This window comes from Gopherus flavomarginatus, chromosome 7 (assembly GCF_025201925.1).
Source record: "Gopherus flavomarginatus isolate rGopFla2 chromosome 7, rGopFla2.mat.asm, whole genome shotgun sequence".
Classification (NCBI taxonomy): domain Eukaryota; kingdom Metazoa; phylum Chordata; order Testudines; family Testudinidae; genus Gopherus; species Gopherus flavomarginatus.
This window is the reverse complement of record NC_066623.1, coordinates 37,517,316-37,535,674: the sequence shown is the minus strand read 5'-3', so window position 1 is coordinate 37,535,674 and position 18,359 is coordinate 37,517,316. Positions and strand designations below refer to the sequence as shown.

The 18,359-nt window shown below is 49.7% G+C and overlaps 1 protein-coding gene across 1 annotated transcript; it reads right to left on the bottom strand.

Moving 5' to 3' along the window:
* Positions 1–2,933: 2,933 nt before the first annotated feature.
* IK (IK cytokine) lies at positions 2,934–18,295 on the bottom strand. Its single transcript, XM_050962483.1, has 20 exons — positions 18,196–18,295; positions 16,746–16,812; positions 16,127–16,219; positions 15,602–15,661; positions 14,337–14,504; positions 14,138–14,252; positions 13,116–13,186; positions 12,960–13,006; positions 12,474–12,637; positions 12,200–12,308; positions 11,411–11,450; positions 10,639–10,864; positions 9,760–9,778; positions 8,959–9,036; positions 8,437–8,518; positions 8,052–8,109; positions 7,214–7,302; positions 6,862–6,970; positions 6,417–6,451; positions 2,934–3,221 (listed from the first exon to the last, which is right to left on the bottom strand). The coding sequence occupies exons 1-20, from the start codon at positions 18,209–18,211 to the stop codon at positions 3,194–3,196; spliced, it is 1,674 nt and encodes a 557-aa protein (XP_050818440.1). The 5' UTR covers positions 18,212–18,295; the 3' UTR covers positions 2,934–3,193.
* Between the last annotated feature and the right edge of the window lie 64 nt (positions 18,296–18,359).

The following is an 18,359-nucleotide window of genomic DNA, read 5'->3' as shown; positions in this document are numbered from 1 at the left end:
GGAAAAGCTACGCCCATATGTTTGGGGACGGCGGTTCCAACTACAAACTGACCATGCTGCACTAAAGTGGCTTCATACTGCCAAGGGGAACAACAAGAAACTTCTTCGTTGGAGTTTAGCTCTCCAAGATTTTGATTTTGAAATTCAACACATCACAGGAGCTTCTAATAAAGTTGCTGATGCACTCTCCCGTGAGAGTTTCCCAGAATTCAGTAGTTAAAAAGTGTTCTTAAAATGTAGAAGTCTGTTAGTTATATACTTAGGAGTATATGTAAAGGTGTATGTGTTGTATTAATCTGTTTATTTTCAAGTTCTAGAAGGAAATCGCCGCCAGTGAGCTTCCCCACTGTCTGCAATTTGGGGGGCGTGTCATAAACAGATAGCTAAGGGTTAATGTCTCTTTCACCTGAAGCACCTGACCAGAGGACCAATCAGGAAACCGGATTTTTTCAACTTTGGGTGGAGGGAATTGAGTGTCTAAGGTCTTTTGTTTTCTGCCTGCCTGTTTTCTCTGAGCTTTGGAGAAGTAGTTCTACTTTCTAGTCTTCTGTTTCTAAGTGTAAGGACAAAAAGATCAGATAGTAAGTTCTATGGTTTCTTTTCTTTGGTATTTGCATGAATATAAGTGCTGGAGTGCTTTGATTTGTATTCTTTTTGAATAAGGCTGTTTATTCAATATTCTTTTAAGCAATTGACCCTGTGTTGTATCATCTTAATACAGAGAGAACATTTGTACTTATTTTTCTTTCTTTTTATATAAAGCTTTCTTTTAAGACCTGTTGGAGTTTTTCTTTACTTCAGGGAAATTGAGTCTGTACTCACCAGGGAATTGGTGGGAGGAAGGAATCGGGGAGATCTGTGTGTTGGATTGCTAGCCTGATGTTGCATTCCCTCTGGGGGAATAGGAAAGTACTTTTTGTTTCCAGGATTGGGAACAGAGAGGGAGATTCACTCTGTTTGGATTCACAGAGCTGGTGTCTGTGTATCTCTCCAGGAGCACCTGGAGGGGGGAAGGGAAAAAGGATTATTTCCCTTTGTTGTGAGACTCAAGGGATTTGGGTCTTGGGGTCCCCAGGGAAGGTTTTTCAGAGGGACCAGAGTGCCCCAAAACACTCTAATTTTTTGGGTGGTGGCAGCAGGTACCAGGTCCAAGCTGGTAACTAAGCTTGGAGGTTTTCATGCTAACCCCCATATTTTGGACGCTAAGGTCCAAATCTGGGACTAAGGTTATTACACCCTACAGGCCTGTGTTCTGGCCCTGATTCCCAGGTGATGCTAAACAAGCCACTGAAAGCTGAGCTTTGAAGACAGATGCTAGTTTTTGCCGCGTATGCTCTGTGCTTCAGTTCCCCTCCTAGTGCTCCTAGATCAGCACTTCACTCATTCGGTTTCTGACATCCCAGCCTGTCTGGGGCTTCAGGCCTAGCGACACATCTGGCCATTTGTATGGGAGTGTGGGGACCTGGCCAGGGGTGCAACTTTCCCCCCCACAGGAGAGTGAAGACTGATGATTAATAAGGGGCACCAAGGGTCTTTGCCAAAGACTGAACTCTCAGTGACTGGAGCCCAAACCCTCTTCAGCCTTAGAAAAGGGGGTGGGGTAGAGTAAGCACCCACAATCCAGCTACAGCCCAGGACTCAAACTCCCCGTGGCTCCTCCTCTACCTCCTGCTGGGAAGATTTAGGGTGGTTTGCACTGATTTAGGACTGGCCTGAGATTAAGGAAAACACTGGAGAGGGAGAGGAACACATGAATCAACTGAGCACCTGAGAACTTGGGTGCAGCCTGATCTCTTCTGGGTACAAACCATGGGGTGGAGGCCCTGTGCCCACAGAGCCTCTCTCCTTCAGTGGAAGATTCAGCAATTTGCAAGGGTGCAAAAGTCTGCAAGTCCACAGCTGGAGGAAATGGGGAGCAGGAGAGCAGATGAACGTAACAGCAGTTAACACCTCCTCAGCTGGGATCTAGGGCATGGCACTAGGAGTGCCATTATTTAGTCTTCATTTGGATCTACACCTTGCTAGTGACAACCAACAGCTCAGTAGCCCAGTGTGCTGTGACCCTAGTGAAAATAGCAGCAGAAGGCTGAGAAACACCCCAGGGAATGGTTCTAGATCCCATTTTTGGTGGGGGTCATTCATGTTTTTCTAACTCTCTTTTCTAAGGAGTCCCTGAAGTTTTGGGATCTCTCTCTTCCCTGCCAAGCTCACCTGCTTTTTGTGACCCGGTAAGGGCAGCATTTCTCTTCCTTCCATTGAACATAGAGGGCACTGGGATTTTCTCTGTCCTAGTGATGGACAATTGACTGCTCAGAATGTAACTGTAGCCCAGGGGTCAGCAACCTTTCAGTAGTGCTGTGCCAAGTCTTCATTTATTCACTCTGATTTAAGGTTTCACGTGCCAGTAACACATTTTAACATTTTTAGAAGGTCTCTCTTTCTATAAGTCTATAATATATAACTAAACTATTGTTGTATGTAAAGTAAATAAGTTTTTTAAAATGTTTAAGAAGCTTCATTTAAAATTAAATTAAAATGTGGAGACCCCTGGACCAGTGGCCAGGACCCAGGCAGTGTGAGTGCCACTGAAAATCAGCTCCTGTGGTGCCTTTGGCACGCGTGCCACAGGTTGCCTACCCCAGCAGTAGACCATCAGCGGCCCAGCCAAGCTAAGATTAAATACAGCCACCGCTGCATTGACTCTTTGGACACCATAGCAAAAGCAGCATTTGCCTCAAGAGCCAGCCCCCAGGAGGGGATAAGCCCCTTTAGCCATACGCTGCCTCCTTCTGTTGGAAAGAGGTGATGCACAGTGATTGTCCACAGGAGAGAGAAAAAGGAAGCAGAAGCCTTTCAAACATTCCACAGGCAGCCCCCGCACATCCTATCTATTCCAGCTGCAACCCAACAGGCCAAGCCCAAAGTGACACACACAGAGTTAGCGCAATTTTATTGCATCGACAAGGATTACAAATCACATGATGCAGCAGCACAGACTCTGGAAGAAGGGGCACAGTCTAGATGCACAGCACCTCCCCTGTGCCACAAGCCCTGTTCTTTCCTGAGAGCAGAGCAGCTTTGTGCCAGAGCCTGCGACAGGAATCAGAGCTGCAGAATTTTAATAGAAATGAAGTGTCCAGAAATCAAAGCCCCAGAGGCTCCTAGGATGAGACACAGGAACTTGGCTGGGACATCAGTACTTTGGTCTCTTCACCTCCACCCTGAAACCAGAGAAAGATGAGCCAGCTGTCAGACATCAATCAGCATGGCAGTGCGGCCCTAGGGCTCTAATCTGAGGCTTCCCCTCAACCTGTTTCCTTATGGAGAATGAACGCTACCCATGTATTCCCATAAGGTGCACCAGTTTGGGAGAGCACCCCCACGCCCAGGCTGAAGCACCTACTTCCATAAGAACAGCCATACTGGGTCAGACCAAAGGTCCATCCACGCCAGTATCCTGTCTACTGACAGTGGTCAATGCTAGGTGCCCCAGAGGGAGTGAACTTAAGAGGCAATGATCAACTGATCTCTCTCCTGCCATCCATCTCCACCCTCTGACAAACAGAGGCTAGGGACACCATTCCTTACCCATCCTGGCTAATAGCCATTAATGGACTTCACCTCCATGAATTTACCTAGTTCTCTTTTAAACCCTGTTACAGTCCTAGCCTTCATAACCTTCTCAGGCAAGGAGTTCCACAGGTTGACTGTGCGCTGTGTGAAGAACTTCCTTTTGTTTTAAACCTGCTGCCCATTAAGTTCATTTGGTGGCCCCTAGTTCTTATATTATGGGAACAAGTAAATAACTTTTCTTTATTCACTTTCTCCACACCACTCATCCTATCCCCCCTTAGTCTCCTCTTTTCCAAGTTGAAAAGCCCTAGCCTCTTTAATCTCTCCTCAAATGGGACCCGTTCCAAACCCCTAAATCATTTTAGGTGCCCTTTTCTGAACTTTTTCTAATGCCAATATCTCTTTTTCGAGATGAGGAAACTAAATCTGTACGCCATATTCAAGATGTGGGCACACTATCGATTTATATAAGGGCAATAAGATATTCTATCTTATTCTCTATCCCTTTTTTAATGATTCCTAATATCCTGTTTGCTTTTTTGATTGCCACTGCACACTGTGTGGACGTCTTCAGAGAACTATCCACGAGGACTCCAAGATCTCTTTCCTGATTAGTTGTAGCTAAATTAGCCCCCATCATATTATATGTATAGTTGGGGTTATTTTTCCCAATGTGCATTACTTTACATTTATCCACATTAAATTTCATTTACTAATCACTTAGTTCTGTGAGATCTTAAGTTCTTCACAGTCTGCTTTGGTCTTAACTATCTTGAGCAGTTTAATATCATCTACAAACTTTGCCACCTCACTGTTTAACCCTTTCTTCAGATCATTTATGAATAAGTTTAATAGGATTGGTCCTAGGACTGACCCTTGGGGAACACCACTAGTTACCCCTCTCCATTCTGAAAATTTCCCATTTATTCTTACCCTTTGTTCCCTATGTTTTAACCAGTTCTTAACCCGTGAAAAGATCTTCCCTCTTATTCCATGACAACTTAATTTACGTAAGAGCCTTTGGTGAGGGACCTTGTCAAAGGATTTCTGGAAATTAAGTACACTATGTCCACTGGATCCCCCTTGTCCACATGTTTGTTGACCCCTTCAAAGAACTCTAATAGATTAGTAAGACATGATTTTCCTTTACAGAAACCATGTTAACTTGTTGGGCAAAAGTCATGTTCTTCTGTGTGTCCGACAATTTTATTCTTTTGTTTTGACTAATTTGCCTGGTACTAATATTAGACTTACTGGTCTGTAATTGCCAGGATCGCCTCTACTGCCCTTTTTAAATATTGGCGTTACATTAACTATCTTCCAGTCATTGGGTACAGAAGCTGATTTAAAGGACAGGTTACAAACCATAGTTAATAGTTTCACAATTTCACATTTGAGTTCTTTCTGAACTCTTCGGTAAATGCCAGCTGGTCACGGTGACTTGTTACTGTTAAGTTTATCAATTAATTCCAAAACCTCCCCTAGTGACACTTCAATCTCTAACAATTCTTCAGATTTGTCACCTACAGAGAACGACTCAGGTTTGGGAATCTCCTTAACCACCTCAGTCGTGAAGACTGAAGCAAAGAATCCATTTAGTTTTTCCGCAATGACTTTATTATCTTTAAGCGCTCCTTTTGTACCTCGATCGTCCAGGGGCCCCACTGGTTGTTTAGCAGGCTTCCTGCTTCTGATGTACTTAAAAACTCAAAAGGTAATAACAAAATGTGTTTTAACTAGCTGTTCTTCAAACTCCTTTTTGGCATTTCTTATTACATTTTTATACTTAATTTGGCAGTGTTTATTCTCCTTTCTATTTACCTCACTAGGATTTGACTTCCACTTTTTAAAAGATGCCTTTTCTCTCTCAATGCTTCTTTTACATGGCTATTAAGCCATGGTGGCTCTTCTTTAGTTCTTTTACTGTGTTTTTTAATTTGGCAGGCATTCTGCCTTCCAAAGCAAGGCAGCACTACTGAAGAGACACTGTGTGTCTTGCTTGGTTCTCAAAGGCAAATACAAGCCGGAGGATTGGAGCTTGCAATGCAGGGAATAGCAGTGTACTGAGGGGTGCTCTGGCTGTCATAAGCCCACATCAGAACCGTGAGCCCAAGCTGTCCCTCAGTTTAACCCTGGTGCAGACTTGAGCCCAAACATATCTTCTCTTTGGAGCTCCCCGGGGCTATGTGAAGAGTGGAGGGACTTAGCAGTACGGCCTCAGAGAGCCCTTCACGCCAGGCTGGGTCAGGCACTAGAGAGACAATGACGGCATAGAAGGATCTGGGGAGATAACCTCTCCTCCGTTTCGGATCCTGCTAGCTCAGAGCCTCTCAGATTCCTAGGCTGGTTCAGCATGCTTGTGCTCAGGGCATTTAAGAAGAACATACCTCTGGGGGTGGAGGAGACAACCCAGCCCAGGAGATTAACAATTGAAAGATGGGGTCTTGATCCACGTCCCAGAGGATGTGTCCATGATGGCAACTTTCTCCTGAGGGCTGTGGGGGCTGAGCCGTCTGGGCAAGTGCTGGTGGAGGGGGAGTGAGCTGCAAGGGAGAATTGGGCTGGAAAGGATTGGAGAGTTTAATGCTATCAATTGGAATGGATTTCTTCAGTACACAGAGCCTTGTGCTGGGGAGAGGCCTGCGGGACACGGGAATAAAGTAGCTGGCTCCCTGGTTGGTAGTCTCTCAGAGATGAAGACTGGGGATGGCAGAGCCTCAGCCCCTGCTCCATCCAGTCCTGCTGCCCTCTGTGCTCAGGACAAAGGTTGGCAAGGCCCAGTGTGGGCGCTGCAGCACTCTCCTGCAGCGAAGTAACATTAATGAGGAGGAGATTCCACTCACCCATCAGCCTCCAACTTCTTCCTTTTCTCAATGATCTGCAGAGAAAGCACAGGACCATGTTGCAACATGAGAGCAACACAAGCTGCCCAGAGATCCTGTGGCAGGGGGCTCTCCCTACCCACAGTGAAAGGTGAAGACTCCATAGGGGAGGGAGCTGGTTTGCAGGTTCTTTGGCCTGGTAAGGGTGGAGTAGGAGCCAGGGCTTCCGAGCTGCAAGATCCGCTCAGGGACAATTCTGTTCAACCAAACCAATTTGTACTAGTGGGAAGAGGAGGTGGGTGAGGCCAGAGGAATGAAGTCTGGTCTCCTCTCCTGGACAACACCAGAGACAGCTCAACCAATCCCAGAACCCAAGGGATCCTTCCTCTGGGTGCTGACTGTTCAAGTCCTAGACAAACAGCACCCCCAGCAGGGAAACTGCTGTGTCCTGCCCCCAGACACTCACCGCACTGATCTTCTTCCACTGCCGGTCCAGCTCGGCCTTGTCATTGGTCTCCTTGAAACGGCGTGTTTTACGGCCCTCTGACATCTTGATTCCGTACTGGAAAGCCGCTCTGGGGTGAAGAGGTGAACAGAGGAGAGCTCAAGTGTGGAGGACAACTGGGCAGGTGGCTGCAGACCAGCCAGGCTGCCTGTATTATTGGGCTAGATTAGGATTTCATATCCATTGGGCCAGGTAGGAATCTCCTGAGGGTTACTGCCAAGGGACCATCCTCTCCAAGGGTCCTAGGCAGCGGCTGTGCCCCATCACCCACTCTGCTCTCTCCACCCAACTTCTGGGGGAGCACCAGACTTACTTGGGCAGAGCCTCTTTGTTGTTCATGTACTCGCTGTACTCCTCCTGTGTGTCAAAGTCCCAGCGGCCCAGAGGCCCCTTCTTGTTACCCTGCAGCAGGAAAAAGGGGCTTAGGTGCTCATCAAAGGAAGCTGGATGATACTTCCCATGCAGATCACAGGCCCGGGGAGACGAACAGCCTTGGGGATCTTATTCCAAACTAAGCCAGGCTTGTGCAGAGAGCAGTCTGATCTCCCCCACTTTGTGGGGATGCACAATTCTGGGAGCTCCTGGATACCATCACTGAGAAGGTAATATCTCCACATGGGAGACGCTTCCATGAGTCTGCCCAGAACCAGAGAGCTGGTACGAGATGCTAGTCACTGCATCCATGGGGTTTTCCTCCCCCCAGCTCTCAGAGGCAGCAGAAAGGCAAGTCTTTAGATGGATTCTCTAATTTATCTTTCTTTGCTGGCTAGCCCCTGCTCACCCACCTCCTTTGAAACAGGAAGTCCTGAAGGCAGACAGAATGCAAAGGCCTGGCTCCAGGCTTGGCCAGTGAGCAAAGCTAAGAGGAGTGAAGGGCCAGGGAGCCAAGCAGCCACAATCCAACTAGAATCCCTCCCCTGGTCATTCACTGAGCACCAGATGGCAGGTAATTTTCACCCTCCTCTCCCCCATAGCAAACAGGTTAGAAAGATCCAGCTGCAGGGCAGAGAGAACAAGCACTTTCATCTATCTGAGAAACAGTTATATTGTGGAGCCAGGAGTCCATGTCCAGAGCAACCCTGCACAGATTCTGTCCCGTGGCTCTTTTGAGCCTCTCTTTTACATCAGCCTCATGAGCTGGCCAGGAATACCTGATCCATTTTGCTGTAGTCCACCTCTTCATCACTGTCCACAGCCATGTCGTCCATGCTGAAAGGGGAGGGGGAGAGTCAGCTGGGGCACTGGCTGAGACCTTGCAGCACACACAGTTCAACCAAAGGTACTCAAGTACTCTCTGTTCTGGCAATGCAGGACTCTATGTACATCTGACTAACTCTAGCTGGGCAGCTCCCTGGGCCAGAAGACAGCATCTGCTCCCTCCAGCAAGCTGAGCGCTCACAGCCAGCCTGCAGGGCACTCTCCAAGCAGGGCCAGGCAAGTGCCTGTCTGGGCTCCTCAGCTCTGACCAAAACCCCCAGCTGCCTGGGAAGCAGCTGCACAGTGACCTCCCTCCCCCAGTGAGCGGAGAGCCCTTACGTGGCAGGGTAACACTCAGCGTAGCTGTTCGACATCCCAAAGAAATCGCCCAACTGCTTCTTATCTTCAGGCTTCTTTAATGTGTCATATGTTAAAGAAAATGCAGCAAGGAGACAGTGTCTGACAGAAGCAGGGAGGGGGCATAGGAACTAGCGGCACAGATGGAGCCAGTGTGGGGACTATGCAGGGCAAGGCATAGACCGGGTGGGAAATGGAGGGGGCTGAGATGGTCAGCGGAGACCCTTCTCTGGTGGGATGCACCAGGCGACGGCTCGTGGACACAACATACCACAAGGGACACAACATACCACAAGGGACACAGTGTTCAGGTGGCTTTTCCCACCTAGTTCTCCTCTCCCAACAGCAAAGTGTGTGTGTGAGACAGACAACCCCTGCGGAAGGAGGGACATGCTGGGGGAAAAGGAGCCCTCCTGCAGCACAGATGCCCAGACACACCAGCAGGCTGCCAGTGAGAGAAGCCCCCAGAGGCAGGGTGGTTGATGTGTGAGCATAAAGGATATGATTCTGCTCCCTCCCAGCCAGCTGCTCCAGCAAACTTCTCATTGATGGATTTAATCAGCTCCTTGGCTGAGCCTGGCCCTGGGCGCAAGAGAAATGCTGTTAGACTTCACCCTAACCAGGACACCAAGCTGGGGTACAGCTCCCTGTCTGCAACATACACAGGGCTGGCTGGAGACCTCTCACATGAGAGCAAGACATAACCCCCATATAGTCACCATGATCAAAGCCGCTTCTTAACAGCATCTGGGAGAGGCACTGCCCCCTTCTGGTCGCTAATGGAATAAAGTGCATGACCCAGAGATCATCCACCAGGGACAGGGCCTGGGGACTAATGGGGATGAGACCCACAAAGGGGGAAAGAAACCCGACCCAGATTAACAGCCTGTAGGGTAAAGTTCAGTCCAGGCTGGGGCCATTGAGGCCCTGGCCTTCCTGCTGAGACCTGCAGACTAGTGCCAGCGGGATGGGGTCTCCGTTCAACCAGGGGCTAAAACTGAGGCCCACCTGGCCAGCCATGCCCCAGTGGGAATGAATTTCAGGCACTGCCAGCTCCAAATGGATGCACACCAGTGCCCTAGGATGAATGGCTTTTTATCCTATTTCCAATCCCCTGGAGCCAGATAGGCCCCTACTATTTTATAGCAACATTAGAGGCTTCAAGAGCTAAAGCAGAACCCTATTGGCCTGGACTGGCAGTGCCAGGAGCTTTGCTCGCCATGCAGCCAGTAGGGTTAGGAGGTCTCTGCTACAGGCTGGAATTCAGTCCCATCTGCCTCATGCCACACAAACACAGCAACTCACCTTTGTCAATATCCAGGGGCTGAAAAGGGAAGGAAAGAAGAGAATGTTACTATGGTGGGCCAGAACACAACTGAAAATGACAGTGCTCCTGAACCCTGGATCTGAGGGCCCAATCCTGCTCCCAAGCGGCCCAAGGAATGCAGGATTGAGCCCTCAGTGTGTGACAGAGTAAAAAGCTCCTTTCAGTCCTGTTTTCCAAGGCAACTGCAGGAGAATAGAGGTGTCCAGCCTTCCCATCAATCAGCTGATCAGCAAGACTCTGCCCACATCAGAGATCACTCTGGAGACAGCGGAGGATGGTCACACACCGAAAGGCAAAAAGCTACAGGTGCAGCAGCAGTAACATCCCTCTCCAGTTAGCACTCCGATCCCACTGTGAGCTTGTAGGGCAGTAGATGCCCCAGCCACATTCCTGCCCCAAAGAGCAGGCAACCTCCTCTTAGGCGCTGGGGCAATTCAAAGCTGCAGGGTCTGATTCTGAACTCAGATCCACCGGGGCTGACCAGAGTGCAGTCAGTATGGATTTCCCACAGTGCATCCAGCCCACACACTACTATAACTTTGAAAGAGCCTTACTACTGACCTGGAGCTAACATCTCCCACCCCTCCCTCAGGAATTCTCCATCACAGAACAGATTCTGGACAAGACGCTGGATCTGTTCCCGCTCGGCATGGGTAAATGGACAGCAGAATACCCAGGGCTCCCTCTTCTCCTGGGAGGGTGTATTCTCATTGCAGCATGAGGAGCCAGCAGAAGATGTAGGTGTTGCTATGACTTTCCTATGCCATACCCCCGCTTTGGAACAGAGACGCGCAGTATAAAATCCCCTCTGCTCCATGATAACCCTAGCCCATTTGAGGGGACCTTCTTTAACTCACCTCGTCATCAGCTTTGGGTTTTTCAAAGTAGCTGTGTCTCTTCTTCTCCTCTTCCCGTTCCCGCTCTCTCTCTCGCTCCCGTTCCCGTTCTCTCTCTCTCTCTCGCTCCCTCTCCCGGTCTCTCTCCCTCTCCCGGTCTCGCTCCCGTTCCCGGTACCTCTCTCGCTCCTTCTCCCGTGGCACCTTTGCCGCGGATGGCACATAGTCACCAATATCTTCAAAGATACTGCAGGTGAAATGGACGTTACAGTTACCACTGGTGTCTCAGCAAAGGCCAAGAGATCAGCCCGTCAGAGCTGGAGGCTAACCAGTAACAAGCAGCATGAATCCAGAGAAGACTACAGCATCAGAGAAGTCCCAGCCAGCGGCATCCCTATGCTCATCTAGCACACATTTTTTCTCCACTGAAAATAAGTCTTTTGCTCTGTAGCTCCTGCTGTCTGTACTGGCCTCCCTTTGTGCCCCAGGGAGGTGCAGATGCTCCAGTCATTTCAAATTTCAGCCAAAGCATCTCCTCTCCCTTGTCTGGGCCTCTTCATCTCTCTCCCTAAAGGGAACGGGGGCCAGTCTGGGGGGGAGAATCTCCATTCTAAAGCCCAGTTTAAAAAAGTAATGGGCCAAACAGAGCCCCTAGGCTCCCCCTAATTCCCCAAACGGACCCAACAGCTACCCCTAGAAGCACCAAGCAACTTCCTGATTCCCAAATCCCTTAGTGTGAGCAGTCAAGAGAAAGCCCAGAGGATAGTCCCTCATCCCACAGGAGGTTACTTACTTCATATCAGCCTCAGGGGGTTTCTTCTCATCCAGCTTTCCTGCAGGCAGAAGGCAGCAGTCAGCGAAGTCAGCACACTTCTGTCCTGCTTTTTCTGCGTCCCGTGCCCTGCCCAACCTACCGAAGTGCACACAAGAGGGGCTCGTGCAATCACCACAGAGCTTCTGAGCAGGGCTCCAAGATGCTCCTAGAGCCTCCTATACTAGCCTCCAGCAGGACCCTAGCTATCTATACGGTCCTCTGCAGGCTGAGCTGCCTCCAGACAGCTTTCCCTTCCTCCTTGCATAGCTAGGGATGGGAAATAACCAGTTTCTCTTCAGCTCAAAAGGAGATGAAACCAAGAAAAGCACAATGCAACCCCCATTTAGAGCCTGCACTTTTGGACTAGCCAGGATCTGCCAGGATCCACCACTTCATTCCTAAGAACCGTCCTCCCAAATCCATCCCCTCATGGGCCACAGGAGCCCCACCCCGATTCCATCCCACAAGGCGATGGAAATCCAGCCCTGCTACAATACACACAGCTCCCTTCACTCCATGTAATTTCACTGAGATCAAGCCCCCGTTTGTGGCTGACCAAAGCCCAGCCAGTAACTTTTCTAGCTACGACATTGTATCCCACCAGAGAAGGGGCTCCGCTGACCATCTCAGCCCCCTCCATTACCCACCCAGTCTGTGCTCTGCCCTGCATATTCCCCACACTGGCTCTATCTGTGCAGCCAGTTCCTAAGACCCCTTCCTGTTTCTGTCAGACACTGTCTCCTTGATGTTTCCTCCCCTCAGGGCTACCTTTGTCCTTCTTCTTGAGCTTCTTGTTGCGGGTCCCCTGCCTCAGGTAGGAGAGGATCTGAGTCAGCTTGCTGATGACAATGTCGTTTGTGGTTAGTGTGGTCTGTGCCTGGAAGAGAAAGCGCCGAGAGAAGGAATGATTCTCCAGAAAGAGAACCGCTGAGAATTGCAGCCCCTCCGTGAGGCAGGACTCTGACCAGCTATGCCCCTGTCGAGCTACAGCCAGTGCTGTCAGACAGTGCGGTAAGAAGACCAGGACGGCATAGGCAGTTACCTCCATGGTGGGGCAGTCAGCTTTGCTCCGGATCAGGGTGGTTGGGATATCTGTGTCTGCGTACTCATCATCCAGATCCACTACATAGGCCATCCGCCCCGGCAGATACAGCTCGTTCCGCTCATATGCCTTTGTCTTGAACAGTATGCGGTAGATATTCCGACCTGGGGAAGAGAGGGACGTGTAAAACAAAGTGGCTCAGGAGAAGAGGAAACCAAAACACTCAAACGTCTATTGACTGCAAGAGCTAAACGACCCCTGCGCTCAGAGGCTGCAGAATCTCATTCACACTCTCTCTCCTGAGAGCCCCAACCAATCTGCCAGCTCCTCACCAATCCACTGAGTCCTCCAAAACTCCCCAATCAATTTGCTAGGCTTCCTCTCCACCAAACCCAGGGCATGATCCTCAGCCATGCACCAAGCCCCTTCCTATTCTCTGCATAACCAGCGTAATACACCCAAGTGGCCACATGGACACATTCATACCCAAACGAGTCTTGAATTCTATTTTATTTTCAGGATCTTCATCTTTTCTGAAAAGAAAACAAAGTATTAGAAGAACGGCCATTTCCATTCCTGCTCCAGCCCCTGTGGAGCTGGCTACACTGTGCTCAAAGGAGGGTTCAGCCTTCTCACACTCACTTGGTTTCCTTCTGGGGTTTCTCCATCAGTTCCTCCTCTTCCTTCTCTTTGCTGGCAATCTCAGCACGCACCTGATCAGAACGACAAGACAGACGGAAAGGGAAAACGCTGTCAAAATACTAGCCCCTGGCTCATTGTAACCAGAAGAGAGGCATCCAGCCCTTTTCCCTGAGCTCCAATACCTTCAGTGGACCAGCCAGTGCTCTGCCCCAGCCTTACGCAGGATGACTCCAACCAAGAAACTGGCTGAACAGGTGCAGAGTAGAACTTGACCGTGCTATTTCCCTGTGTGCTCTACTAGCTAGACTGGAGCAAGGGATCGCGCGAGAGAACTCCTGGGTTCTAGTCCTGGTTCAGCCACTGCATCATTATGTAGAATTGAGTAGTTTGTGACTTGGTCTCCTCATGCAGACTAGGGGTAATATTCATTTACTGCGCTGAGGGGTGGAGGCGGGCCCATCCCTAGGGGGTGTGGGGTCCGGGACACTAGAAACTCAGCGACTGTCTCCTGGGGGGTGCTCACCCCCGGCTCTGCCCCTACTCCACCCCTTCCCTCAAGGCTCCACCCTCACCCCGCCTCTTCCCATTCTCACCCCTTCCTGCCCCATCTCATCCCCACCCAGTTCTGCCTCCTCCCTCAACCACGTTGTCCCCTCACTTCTCTCCCCCAGCGCCTCCTGATGCTGCGAAACATCTGATCTGCAGCAGGCGGTAGGCGCTGGGAGGGAGGGGGAAGCGCTGATTGGCGGAGCCCAATGGCAGGCAAGAGGTGCTGGGAGCAGAAGGAGGTTCTGATAGGAGGGCTCCTCCTTGCCTCACCCCACCCCCCCTGCCCCTCACCCTATTTGCCTCCTCACACCACTTGCCTGCCTCCCCTCCAGTGGGGCCCCCCAAAGCATGGGGCATTCACCCCAATTTGTTGTATCGAAGGGACGGTTCTGGGTGGAAGTCAATGGCTTAGCTCGCAGAAAAGTACACTGCTACTCAGAAGGAAAACCTATTGATGTATTATCTGCACTCACTTTCTGCAGCAGTGCAAAATCCAGACCCTTCACCAAGTGAGTGTGCTCCATGTCACCACCCAAAAACTTGGATTCCTGGATCAGCTGTCGCCTCTTCTCAGCCGCTGACTTATCCCTGTGCAATAACAAGGGAGCATGTTACACAAGCTCTGCTCTGGGCTGGAGCTCCCTGACAATGCCTGGACACAGGCTAACTTACGCTTCTGCAGTGGGTCCCACTGCCCTGTAGTTAGCAGTCGTGCTAATAAGCTCCGTTTCCTCGTAGTCTTTGTTGACGCCGTCTCTTCTCTCCTTGGCTCGATCCCTGTATTTCTCAGCCAGCTCCCTCTCTCGTTCAATCTCCTGCTGCCGCAGCTTCGCATAATAGCTGGGGGCAGAGGAAGGGAGGAGCGTTTGAGCTACTGGATTGTGTTTATAAAATACTGACGAGGCGATACCACCAGTCTGTTCCCATTCCCACAGCGCTGCCCTGTGTGAGCCACTGCCTCCACTCCACCTCCACTTCAATTCTCAGCCATGCTTTTAGCTGCTCTGCCTCATCTGGCACAGCTCCCTTCTCCATGGCCCCCTAAAGTCCCAACTTTCCAGACTCCAGCATGTAGAAAATACTGCTGCCTTCCTTCAGCCATGTAACCTCATCCAAAGACACCTCCAGTGGCTCCCAATGGATTTGAAGATGCTTGATTTAAAAACCCCTAATGGACTTGCTGCAGACTCTCCTAGACCTTGTCTCTATCTACTGCTCTTTTCACTTTTTCTGTTCATCGGGCACTGGCCTCATCTGTCCCTTTCCAGAATCTCTTCACTATAGGGTGCAATAGTTTCTCCTCAGCAGCAACACTTGTCCAGGACAGTCTTCCTGTAATTCTCAGCTCCAACAGTCCTATGTCCTCCCATCTCCGTGGAAGACAAAACAACTTTTCTTCCTCACTTACCACTCTTCATATTTTTACCTCTACAGCATTTGTTTGTATTTTTACCTCTACATACAGTTTGTATGGAAAATGGTAAACAAAATAACATTATAATAGCAAGATAATGCTGAGGAACAAAGTAGCTTTGAAAGTGAAGAACCCACTCTGCACACAGTCAGACGGTGTAAATGCACCATAATGAGTTCAATACTTGAAAGAAAATGCTGAATGGGCGAATACCCCCATATTGTCCTAACTCACCCACACAGAGGGGAGCCATGTCAGGTGCTCTCCCCTAGCATCCTCCTAGGGGCAAGCTAAGCAATCTGTGGCACCATCCTACTGCTCCCCTGGTGCAATCACTTTGTTGGTTGTGAAAAGTGACAACCTCCCTATCAGAGTGCTTCTAACATCATTTGGTTCCTTTGCCATTAGTCCAGAGCCCACTGATATTCCAGGCCACTTAGGGTCCCTTTCTGCATTCTAAACAAAGGGCAGCAGCTCGCTGACAGGTGAAAGTGGCTTCTGCTACATCACATTCCCCACTTACCTCTTCTTCTTCCTCCTCCGAGCAGCTGGATCTTCATCTTCGTTGTACTCCCGGGGCATCCTGGAGAGAAGAGAAAAACCACAGACATCACAAATGGCAGACCCTTACAAAACAGGAGCAGGAGGGACTAGAGGCGACAGTCACACAGGGACCTGGCTTGAGAGGTCTAAAACTTACATGTCCAAAGCTAGGTATATTTGGAGCAAGTAGTTATATTTCTGCCCGAAAGGACACCCAATTCAGTTGTACCAACAGGGAGGGAGAAAGTGAAAGGGCTCAACATGAGAACCAAAGACAAACTTTGGGGTTCCCATGCATGTTTTAATAAGTCTGTTGCATCCATGCTCTCATTCATGGTGTTCCTGATTTTAATAGTTTCCCCTAATGCATATACAACATACAGAGCAAGTTAGTCAGTCAGTACTGGAGTGCTGGGAAGAGAGAATAAGATGTACAATAGCTGATTGAGACAGATGAGTTCACATTTGGTCAAAGAGCAGTGAAATGTTAATGAAATCTACTTACTCATGATGGCGAGATTTGGAGGGGGGCGCAGATGTTGGCGCAGCCCGCGGGGTCATAAGAAGCTTTCGGAAGTCTTCATTGGTCAGCTTGGACCTAGGAAGCGGAAGAATCATGTTTCATTGTAACAATGATAACGAGACCATCACACACTCCTGCTGAGAGCAGTTTTGTCTTTATTTTTCCCTGCATGTGCTTGGCCACATTGTGACATTGCAGCCTGCACTGGATTGCCCATATTCACCTGAGTTTCATAACATTAAAACTGGAAATAAGATGCACATTTTTAAACAGTGAGGATAACTTACCCAGGGACATGGTACGTTCTCCATCACTTGGAGTTTTCAATCAAGATTAGATGTCTTTCTAAAAGATATGCCCTAGTTCAGCTACAAGTGATTGGGCTTGGGCACACTGGAGAAATCTATTATCTGCATTATGCAGCATGTCACACTAGATGAGCATAACGGTCCCTTTCTGGCCTTGAAATCTATTAACTGGTGCCAAGAGATTGACTGCAGCACAGAAACAATATCTAAATCCTTCCTCCCCACAGTACACCATATTGTGCCCACTACCTTTCCATTTGAAGGAAACAGAGAGCAAAAGCTTTTATACTCACTGATTGAAGGAGTGGGAATCATCCACCTCATGGCCATCTGGGGCCAGAGGATTGGAGAACGGTTCACCTTGGAGAAGGAAAAAGAGAGCTAGTTAGAGCCTATCTATCTGTACGCTGTGCTGCCAAGCCCAAATCTATACCAGCCCCTGCATCTTAGATGACAGACGACTCAAAATCAGATTTGAGTGAGCAATGAACAGAAAAACACACACACTCCTCCCAATAAAATACCTGTGTGACAGCTCCTCCCTTCACAAAGCACATCAATACACAACTGACATTTTTAGCCTAGTCATCTGATGAAGTGATTTAAAGCTTATGCCCAAATAAATATGTTAGTCTCTAAGGTGCCATAAGGACTCCTCATTGTTTTTACTGATACAGACTAGCGGCTATCCCCCTGAATACTTAGCCTAGTCAGTTACTGAACAGTGCTCTGTTAAGACCCTTTGATCCTTATAACCGGGCATCAGTTTAAGATGAGTTGGAATACTAATGCTCTGGAATCACTCTCAGTCACTTTGAGGTGGGAAGGCACTTGTATACAGGAATATTATTTGTCATTACCTGTCTCACGGATGGTTAGAGAAGTCAGAACTACAAAAGGAGCATCCCTCATTAATAAATAACATCATCTCTCACAAGGCAATGGAGAGAAGTTATGTTAAACAACAAAGCCACAAAGGCCCAGTGAAGGAGTAAAATTCTTGGATTATGGACTTTTACCCAGGATATGGACTTTTACCCAGCACCTAAAAAAACACCAAAGGAAAGCCAGCCCTATTCTGAAGTGAAGATTCTGTGGTCCTTCAGCTAGCCCAACAGGAAATAAACACAGGAGAAGCATTTGCCATTGTCTATCATCTCCTTAACTGTGAGAGTGTCTATACTAAAGCAGCTACAGCAGCACTGTAGGGTTGTGCAGCTGTAGGGTAGACACTTCCTACATGGATGGAAGGGGTATCTCCACTGACATGGTTATTCTTTCTCTCCAGAGATGGTAGCTATGTCGAAGGATGACTCCTTCCATCACCCTAGCTGTGGCTACACTAGGGGTTAGATCGACCTAATAGTTGTGCTCAGGATGCAAAACTGTTTCGCGGGCCCTGCGAGCACCACGGGAAGCGGGGAAGAGCTGTTTCTGCGCCTACCCAACGCAAACACCCTGCAGCATCCGGACGGCGACCCCCACCACACACACACGCTCCCCCCAGGTGCGCGGGGCTCCCCGTAGCTGGGCGCTCGCAGGCGGCTCCAGCGCCGGCCCGGCCGCACCGCGAGCAGCTAGTTTTGAACAGTCTCCGAGCGACTTCCCTGGCGGGGCGAGAGCTCGGGAGCCGCGCTGGGGCGGGGACGGGACCCTGCACTCCAGAGACCGCCGGGGGCCGCCCCAAGAGGGGAGGGCGGACCGGACAGTGCCCCTCCCCCGCCTCTCGGGCCCATCACTCACTGTCTCGCTCCGGCATCTTCCCCGCACGACCGACGACACCACGGGAACGACGGAGACCCTCTGCTTCCCACAATGCCCCGCGCGCGATCGATCCACAATGCCCCGCGCAGGGAGCAGAGCGGACCGCAACTGAAACCCCGCCCCCAGCCTGCCCGAACAGCCGC

What these genes read in the sequence shown, in the direction of transcription:
- IK (XM_050962483.1), bottom strand. An exon ending in GATTCCCACTCCTTCAATCA is followed by an intron (nt 16,220 to 16,745) that starts GTGAGTATAAAA and finishes TCCGCTTCCTAG; the next exon opens with GTCCAAGCTGACCAATGAAG. An exon ending in GCTGAGTGTTACCCTGCCAC is followed by an intron (nt 8,110 to 8,436) that starts GTAAGGGCTCTC and finishes CTCCCCTTTCAG; the next exon opens with CATGGACGACATGGCTGTGG.